The 10,000-nt window shown below is 39.8% G+C and overlaps 1 protein-coding gene across 15 annotated transcripts in view; it reads left to right on the top strand.

Moving 5' to 3' along the window:
• Window positions 1-8,632, top strand: part of LOC137985025 (galanin receptor type 1-like) — a 79,237-nt gene extending 70,605 nt beyond the window's left edge. For 13 of the 15 annotated variants that reach the window (XM_068832442.1, XM_068832437.1, XM_068832441.1 and 10 more), the window contains 3 exons: window positions 3,047-3,298; window positions 4,043-4,218; window positions 6,564-8,541. In XM_068832442.1, the coding sequence (XP_068688543.1) occupies window positions 3,047-3,298; window positions 4,043-4,218; window positions 6,564-6,949 (814 nt within the window). In that variant the 3' untranslated portion in view covers window positions 6,950-8,541. Of the gene's footprint in view, window positions 1-3,046; window positions 3,299-4,042; window positions 4,219-6,563 lie in introns of all 15 variants that reach the window. The other 2 variants (XM_068832435.1, XM_068832436.1) reach the window with 2 other exon arrangements.
• The last annotated feature ends 1,368 nt before the right edge of the window (window positions 8,633-10,000 follow it).

Here is a 10,000-nt window from a genome sequence, read left to right as displayed (position 1 = left end):
TGAACTGGTGGAAGAGTTCAGCGATGCAATAAGGATATCTTCTTTACGCTGTTCATTGAATACTGCATGACTAACCAAACGAATTAATGAAGGCTCCTTAGTGCCTTATAATTGAGAAATAACTTCAACAAACTACAAAGTCAAACTGGAAAATGATATTTTATAAGTTGCCCAATGACTGCGTATGAGTCATTAAACTTTGTAATTGTCGACAAATATACTGCAATTTGAGATCTGTTATCAATTAGGCGATGGAGTAGAAAACTCGACTATAGTGCCATACTTAATGGGCTTAAAGGCGAAGCACATCTCCCTTCAGAATACTATCAGTAACAAAACGATTTGAATGGTGAAGAATGGTACCAGCATTTCAGGAAGTTAGCTTAATTTTTTAAAGACAAAACTTTTCAACGTATGACTCAGTAAGCGCCAATTAAAGAGTCCATTGCCAATGTATTCTTGTAAGCACTGAAAGATTTGTGGAAGAACGTGTAAAAATGATCTGTGCTCATCTTTATCTCTCCTTCAACAGATGCCTTTTTCACACAGTACTTCCTCCTTTAATCTGATATTTTTTCTGTTTACTTATTCGTGGAAAGCTCAATGATAAATTACAAACAATGAACAGGAAAACACGTTCTAGTTAATCGCAACATATCTTTTGCATAATGCCTATAAGATAAATATTCTACATTTTTTCCATATCAAATATAATTTCAGGTCATTGACAAAAACATCATTCCGGCCAAACAGCCAAGAGCGAAACCAATTGAAAATATCCGATATTTTCCTTATATATCTCAAACTGCTACAGCTTCCAGCTAAAATAAGGGCTTGGGGGCTTCATTCGAAATAGGTGTTTTTCTGCCTTTCATCGCTATTGATAGATCTTAAAAAAGCTCCTTCCAGCTTACTTTATCCTGAAGGAGGGGCTAATTTGGGGTTCACTTGCGTAGACCTGGGGCCCCGTTTCTGGAAAGTCCCAAAACTTTACGGGCCATTTTCGGGAGTCACAATTCCTTTTTCATCTTAAGAACGGAGAGGATTTAAGTCGTCAAACTTCACAGTTCTTTTCCTTTTTGTTACCCTAAAGGCATATTAAAAGATAGGCTTTCCAAAACAAGCGGTTAGTAGTTTCGGACCCGAAACGTTTTCGGGACTTTCGAGAAACGGGCCCCTTCCTTAAAACTGTGAACAATTGGAAAGAGAGACTCAACGAAACAGGGTTAGGATTGGAAATCGATTGCCTGAACCAATGAACCGCATTACCGTCCATTTGCAAACACAACTTTTCATAAAAGTTAAAAAAAACCTTCTGTTTCTTTCATATCGTTCATCCCATATGAATAAATTGGACGAGAATTGATTATCCGAATGGAAAATCATCTGCATTGACTTCCACTTTATCCAATCCAAAAATAACTTCACTGGTATTGTCATATCCCTGAGACCGAAGTGATTTTCTCCCTTTTCGTAACTCTCACTTTTTCTTGGTGAAACAAAGGTATCGACGACGTCACCCTTAATTTATTATAACCATAATTGGCAAAATTGATGAATGCAGTGTCACTGTGGTGGAGTTTAACATAGTTAATCCGGTCTTATATGTAAGGAATTTGGGCTCGTGGTTTGGCAATAAGTTAACTATGGCTATTCATGTAACTAAGGCATGTCATGCAGCATTTGATCATTTGCATAATATTAGACGCATGAAGAAATACTTATCGAGGGAATCTCTGTTGACGCTCATACATGTTTTTACAACTAGTCGCCTAGACTACTGTAACGCCCTTTTGTACGCTCTCCCTCGCTCACATATCGCTGAGCACCAGCGTGTGCCGAACGCTGCAGCTAAGTTAGTAATGGACATTGGAAAATACTCGCACATAACACCAGCTATCCGAAATTAACGGCCACACGGAAGTAGCGTCCCCTTAAAGTAGCGTCCCCTTAAATTAAGCCTGTTAAATACGAAAGTAACGGGGGCCGTTACTTTCGGAATTCTATGGTACTTAATTGACCACACCCTACAGGGGCTTTTTAGGGCCAATGAAACACAATCAATAAAACGACAGAACAGAACAACAACAACAACAACAACAACTGTTAAGAATCCCAACCGGCTGGAGGCAAAAAAGTTGGCTATTTACAAGTGCAGCTGGACCATCAGGAGCAAATTCATTGAGTGGTTACAATGAGTCTTGAACCCGGGAACTCCGGATCACAAGGCAAGTGTCCTAACCACAGGACCGCACGGCACTCCAACGCCACTCAATTTTTGATTAAATAATTTCTTCTGCTGTGGTTGAAAGAAATCAACTCTCATAATTTGAGTGGACAAAAAAAAAGGCATATATGGTGGGGAAAATCCAAATTTTGATGAGAGGGGGAAACTCGAGGACCCAGCGAAAACGACCTCACGAAGAAGGAAGACAACAAACAAACTGTCTGCGAATCGACCCCGGTACTTATTGTTGAAAAGCAAAAGCTTTCAGCTCAGCATGGCTGCGCCAAATTTGCTCCTATTATTCTTCATTACTTGAAGTAAAGTCATGAACCACCTACAAGATCTCACCAGCAGAAATGACTGTTTATACAGTAAATCCCCGCGAGTAAGAACATTCCATTTTAACAGGTTCTTACACGAATGGTTATTAACAGAAATTTAGGCTATCTAGGTTCTTACATAGGTTCTTATTTTCTGAAGGAAAAAAATCACGTTGGAGATGCATGGCAGGATTTAGTGGTATTCGGCCTTTAACCCTATGCTGCACTGATCCAGATTTTCCCTATCCCTTATATAAAAAATCACATAAAAATGACTATAAGAAGTAAAATCGAAAAGATCACACGAATCTTCAGAACATCAATCCATTAACCTTATTTGCCAAACTGCATAATTTTTTAGATTTTGAAAATAAGAACCTTTTTCAAATTTTAGGGTCAACAGGTTGGTATTTAGAGGGGGTCTAACTAACAAATTTTAGGCTAAAAGGTTCTTAAAAAATAGGTTCTTACTCGCGAGGTTTTACTACATTCATTCCAGGTTTATGGCAGTGGTGTACCCTTTACGACCGCAGCTCACGACACGTGACGCCAAAAAAGTGATCGGTGTTATATGGGTCTTCGCCCTGGCTCTTGTGTCACCTTACATTGCAGTGTTGGAGTTAGACAAAGACAACGAAAGATGTATTGAAACATTTCACGCCAAAGGACTCAAAGCTGGCGCCTATACAATTTCAATATTCCTTCTTCAGTATGTGGTTCCATTGTCAATCATTGGATTGTCTTATATAAGGTAATGGCAAGAAAAAATGTCTAATTAAAGCGAGGACGAGGGACGTGAACCAGCGAGTTCTCCTTTCACTCCCAACCCACGGTTGCTTGTAACTGACTGCCTTGAAATCGGCAGAAATTGCTTTGAATAATCACAACGGACAAAGAAAAATTTAAATACACCAATCATAATGCAAAGAAAATCATAGCAGCCAGCGCCAAGGGCGGGAGAACGAGTGGCTGCAAGTCACATGACTTTCTTTTGCTCTTACCTCTGACTGCTATTTGGCGCGACATTTACGCCTACTAAGACAAAACCAAAGCGGTCGAGAGATTTCTCTGTGACTGGGCCAAGCCAGCATTGGACGGTAGGTCGAAACGGGTTCAAATTAACTTTGTTGATTTATGTTTGCTTTCGAAGTCTTTCTGGCCAAGGAAAAAGGATCAAAAGTGATGGCCATTGGTTGAAGCGTTGGATTTGCAGGCGGGTCTTCCCGCGGGTTTGTATGCCGCTTTGACAACTGGCTGGATTTTTTTCAGTTTGATGATTGCGGACTCAACTTAAATTAACCACGCTTTGGAAATAGCTAATTCGTTATCTCCTGCTAGTTGCAATTTTCATTTTGTTATGTTTCGTATAATTAAATTTAAAGGTCTATTTATTGTTACTTTCAGATTACTGAAGCGGAGAGCACGCTAACTTGCTCGATAGCTCAATTCACTTTCCGTGTGGTTAAACTGACTATAATGTTGTTTCCTTGTGCAGAATTGGCAGGGATTTGCGGCGAGACAAATGCCACTACTCAAACGATACTCTTCAGCGCGATCAAGAAAAAGAGGCTTATAAAGTTATGAAGATTCTTACGGTTGTTGTCATCGTCTTTGCTCTACTCATGCTCCCAAATCACATAGTCTTTCTATGGATTGATTTTGGCAATGGAGGTAAGTTCATCACACCTTTTGGATCATTTCCAATGCTTCTCAAACGCCCAATATCACAGGGAACTAGCTGTGGTTCTTATAAGAAGTCCGTGCTTAATCCACAACAGAGTGTATTTATCCAATCCAGGAACTCCTGTCCAATCATAGCTAGACAAACGATCTGGTTACAATACCAGAATGGATCTATCAGCGTACGATCTCTTCTCCTCTTCAGCCACGCGCAAAAGAGGAATATTTGAGGTCAGGATTTCAATACTAAGGAGAAAATGATATGCAAGGAGAAAAAACAAAGCGGGTTATGAGAAATTTGTGTTTTCTCTTGCGTCATTTTAAAAGACTTGTAAAAGTAGCTTTCTGGTGGCTAGAATTACATTTATGATGTTAACACTATTGAGCACATCATTATTTTTTGTGCTGGAACATTTCAAGATAATATGAAATAAATGTCCGAAAAAAGAAATCCTTTTTCACAGGGGACTGGGCACTGGTACAAAATGCCGTGTATATATTTCCAAAACTAAAGACATATTTATCAAAGGCCAAGCACAGTTCGTTTACCATTTTGACTAATCTAATAGTAGGGAAGTAAAATAAATTTTAGCATAAACTGTTGCCGTTTTCTACACAGGGTCCAGAGGAGATATGTTTGTCTTTAGAACATCAAAACCCGTCGAAAACATCTGAAATAATGGGTTATTTTGATCGCGTTGACGATCGCGTTACAGTTTCGTTACACATTCTGTATACCGCAAACCAAGAGACTGAGGGCTCGCAAGATCGGCTTACAGTATATAAAATACGGAAAGGGAGGAAACTTGTACCACGTGACTTCGTTCGATGTGAACCGCAGCACTTGGTGACGGAAGTGAATTGACTATTTTACCTGCAGGCTTTCAATGAATTATCGAAGAGACGAACAAAACTTTATTTCTGTACAAGAAATACTCGACGACTCTGTAAATAACAGCTCCGAAAAGGAAAATTTTCCATTGCAAGTCAAAGAACTGGGGATTATTTTAAAGGAGGCCTTTCCACAGGCGAGTAGAGTCCAGCGAAGAGTTAACGGTGGCCGAGTATGGCAGTACCCACTTTCAAAAACCTCAAGATTGGAAGAAGACCGTGTTAAATGGGAAGACTTGCCAGCTTTCACAAAAGAATTCGATTAGCTTTTATCTAGCTCTAGCGACGATTTCTTTGAGTGGATAAAAGTCCAGTCACAAGATCTATGCGAAGGCAGCCGAGTTTTAACTGAAGTAAAGATCTTTAAAGACTGGACATTTTTGTACACGTCAACAGTCGAAAAGTTGCAAAAGAAACCGTTGGTGTTTTCGAACTTGGGGCATCTTAAAATTACTTCCGATCTTGCGCACATTTACTTTATCGCGTCATTTCCGTCACCATATGTTGCGGTGCACACCGAACGAAACCTCTCTCTCGAAGCCGTAAATTTTGGTCGCCGAAAATGAATTTGAACGCTTTCTTATGCCGTTTTCCTTCAGTATTTGGCAAATACATACCAATTCTAGATCACGTTAGTAAAATCAGGCAATTTAATTTAATTCCATCTGAGTTTCAGGGATTCGAAAATCGGCCCCAAATTAGTTTCCTCCCTTTCCGTATTTTATATACTGTAAGCCGATCTTGCGAGCCCTCAGTCTCTTGGTTTGCGGTATACAGAATGTGTAACGAAACTGTAACGCGATCGTCAACGCGATCAAAATAACCCATTATTTCAGATGTTTTCGACGGGTTTTGATGTTCTAAAGACAAACATATCTCCTCTGGACCCTGTGTTTTTTATTTTGAGTTTTCTGGCCGTAACAAGTCACGTGACCTCATTTGCATACGTAATCCGCATCAATAGAAAAACTGTTGTTACGTTATTAGTCTGCGAAAGTCTTAGGTTGTTATTACTAAACTTTCAAAAGTTAGACCACCCCCTTACTTTTTTATGCAATAATTTGGGTCCAGCTCAAGGCCCATACCTTAATAGGCCATTTCCGAGTTCATGTCTACCTTCTCTTCAAGGCGAGTCTAAGTGCGAAGTTTTAGTTATGAAAATTAGGTTTCATTCATATGTAAAGTAGAACTAATTACCATCACAAAAACTTCGCACTTAGACTCGCTTTGAAGAGGAGGCAGACATGAACTCGGAAATCGCCTATTTACTTGAGGGTGCAGAAAAGGGCTGGTTCTCAGGACTTTGGTTTGGATATCAAAGCCCACGGTAAGATACTGGGCATGAGATATAGAAAATTTGCGCCGCTAATATACGCCTCTGTTAATTAAGCTTTTGTGAAACTTAGCCGTTTTTTTTCTTTGCATATATTTAACTTTATTCATAGGAAAAGCAAAACACGCCGATGATATCTTGGCACTTTGTCAGATTTGTGTCTACGCCAACAGCGCTTCCAATCCCCTCATTTATAACGCCGTTAATGAACAGTTTAGAGAGGGCTTTAAGAACTACTTCCGGTCGTGGATAGATTGCGTTCTGAATATCAAAGCTAGCAAAAGGAAAGATCAAGTGAGGAAAGAGAAAGGGAGACCAATCGTAACCAGAAATATCGGAGGCTGTACGATGTGCATAAGCAGTGAGACTTCTGTAAATGGAGCGCTGAGTAATAGCAGTGATTCAAGAGGAAATACCAATGATTGGAACGAAACGAAAGCGGAAACAGTTCTCCTCACATGTACCCCTCAAAACGGAGAGCTGGGAACCGCTTTGTAGTAACTCTGAATGAAACAAAAAAAAAAGTATAGGAGAAACAGAATGGTTAGAGGAAAGACCATCACTCCCACGTCAAGGTGTCCGTATGGCGGCGAGAAAATCATATGTAGTAGTCCGTGAATGGTTTCGTAAAGCATTCGACTTCTCTTACAAGCAAGGAAGGAGGAGGAAGTGTGGGAGAAATAGGCCATTTTCAAAATATCAATATTTAGCTTAATATTGAGGCAGTGAGGACAAAAACAATAGAAGCACGTTGGAGTGAATGTGAAAAGTATTTCCATATCATCTACTTTCCCTTGTCTTTGTCCTCCAAACCTCTCTTTCAAGCTGAATTTTACCGAAAAAGGGCTATCATTAAGGCAGCCGCAATGGAGACGATGCATCTAAAAACAAACAGGCATGGAGCAAGTTTAATTGGTTAGGGAACCTTTGAAAACTCTCCTTTGTTTATTCAAATACCTCGAGAGTTGATACCGTCCGAGTTGGACCTAGGACTTCCGGTCGGGATGTTTGATGCTCTATAAGGGCAGTAGTTGAAATGCTTTATGTTTGGGGTTTAAACAACATTAAACATTGTTTGGTGACCAAACATTTTACCGTTTGGCCACCTTGTTTGGTGCTGTTTGATCGTGGTTTGCCATCAAACATTCGATCAGACAACTTAAAACATTTCTCTTGTTCTCGTGTTTGATGGGCGAAGTTTTGTTCGTTTGGCTAGCAGCATCAAACATGTTTGGCACGTGTATGCGTACCACGCTTGCTCAGCCGCTTGTATCCCACATGTTTTTACGTATTTGTGACCCATAGTTCTTTGATCTGAGTTAGATCAAACATGTTTTCACCGTTTAACTCACTTCAACATCAGCATGTTCATGGTCACCTGATGCAAACAATGTTTAATATTGTTTAAACGCCAAACATTTCCCGTTTGTCCAGGCCCTCAGTCTCGGCTTCTTTAGACAAAACCAAATCATTGAAGGCAACAACCAGTGTACAAAACAGTGTATGATACTTCCCAAGACTTTGTTAAGATAAAACAAGGAAAGCATGTTCAAAAAAATTTGAATGTTGCATGAGGCAATAGCGCGGAGTTGATATTAAACGAAAAAATTGTAACGTGCATAATATACCTTCTACCGTTTCAAAAACAAAATAAATCAGCGGGACGTTTTATATATTCGAGGGGGCGTCTACTAGTTATACTAAACGAAATGGTATTTCTGTCGAGACACCCTTTTAGCCTTTAACCGTGGGAGATGTGGGAGGGGCAATGTCGGTATAGGGGAAAGGTAGGGGATTTTAGGAAGTTAAAGGAGCTTAAGACACTTACTACGGGTCCAGCTACGCTAACCTTACCACTTCCCTTATTGTTGGAAATGCGTAGCAAATGCTAGGACCCTTTTTGTTGGATGTCACAATCGGGCGTGCATCTTTCATACCAACTGGATATTTAAAGGTAGCCAGCTTATAGCTTTATTTTGGATCTGTATTAAAAATTTTCGTTGTTGTTTTCTTGTCCAAGTGTATTTCTGGAAAGAAATCCAAGATGCAATTTACCAAAGAGACCAGTCCAAATTTTTTTTCCACAGAAATGATGACCGTTGAAGGGTACATGAAAGACCAACGTTTATCTTTATATACATCACTTATATTATTGAAATATTGGATGGTCTATGGAGATGATAATTCGCTGTAAAGACAAGTACGCTCGAGTTGTTACAGAGAATAGACATAGAGAACACGTCACCATTTTTAAGACCGAGACACACCAGGCGACAAGTCGCATCGACAGGTCTCTGCGACAAATCGCTCCGTGTGTACTACTTGCAAAACAAGTCGCTGCCACACGACGCCTGTTCGGTGCACACGCAGTGATCGTATGACTAGTTTGTCCCCTTAGCCAGCGACGTGTTGCAAGCGACTTATCGCCTAGTGTGTCCCGGTCTTTAAGGGGATCCTCCACTCTTACTACAGAATAAGTTTAAAACAAAGGAAATTAAGTTTACAAACAAACTTGTTCTTAAAAAAGTGTTTATATCAGGAAAAGTTAATTTTAAAATCGCTTATTTTCAGTTTTAAATTTCGGGGGCGTCGTTGCCCAATTGTTCTTACACTAAGAACTTTTGCCCAATAACAATAGGGCAACCGTAATACGTTACAGTTTTTCAAGATGGCGGCGTCCGCAAAATTTGAAAACAAAAATAGGTAATTCCAAAACTTATTTCTTTCGGATACAAACACTATCTTTGAAAATATTTTAGATTTATTTGACTGTAACAGTTATTTTCTGTGGAGGTATACGTCGGGAGGTTCCTTTTAATTTGTTTACACACAATCACATTTAAATTGCTTGATCTTTTCCCCTTTAGAGATGATTAGTATAAAAATCTGGGAGACACCACTGCCCTGGCAAGCGAAAATTTCTCTTCGCGGTTGCCGTCCGCCTCTCAAAAACGCGCGTGCTTAAGCTCTCTACTGTCTACGCACACTGGAAGATCAACGGCTAAGCCTGACTATCGCAGGCACAATTTTTATGCTCATGGCCGTGGACGCCCAAGATACCAGCATTTAATACAGGAAGCCTTTTCTTTTTTGGGCTTGTGGAAAAACGACCACAAACATCCTCCGACTTTCAAGAGAAAGAAGGAGGGGAGGTCAACGTGACGCCGATTTCTAATAACATTGATGTTGAGGTAAGAAATAGGTCAGAGAAATCTGTTGACATTATAGGTGGTCGAAAGAAGCAATTTGCCTCTCAGTGGCAATGCATAACCTCAGATCCGTTCATACTTAATAGTGTGAAACACAAAATTGAGTTTGAGAATGGAGAGCCACATCAGTGTATGCCACCGAAAGAAATAAACTTCACACGTCAAGAACAGGAGGTCATTGATACAGAAATTGGCAAATTACTGATTAAAGGTGTTATTTCAGAAACCACACATTGTCGTGGTGCATATGTTTCTACAATATTTGTACGCTCCAAGAAAAATGGGGGCCATAGATTGATTCTGAATTTGAAGACTTTGAATGGACATGTAAAGTATCATC

The sequence above is a fragment of the Montipora foliosa genome, chromosome 14 (assembly GCF_036669935.1).
Source record: "Montipora foliosa isolate CH-2021 chromosome 14, ASM3666993v2, whole genome shotgun sequence".
Taxonomy (NCBI): domain Eukaryota; kingdom Metazoa; phylum Cnidaria; class Anthozoa; order Scleractinia; family Acroporidae; genus Montipora; species Montipora foliosa.
The sequence above is the reverse complement of the archived record's forward strand: the minus strand, read 5'-3'. Positions and strand labels throughout refer to the sequence as shown.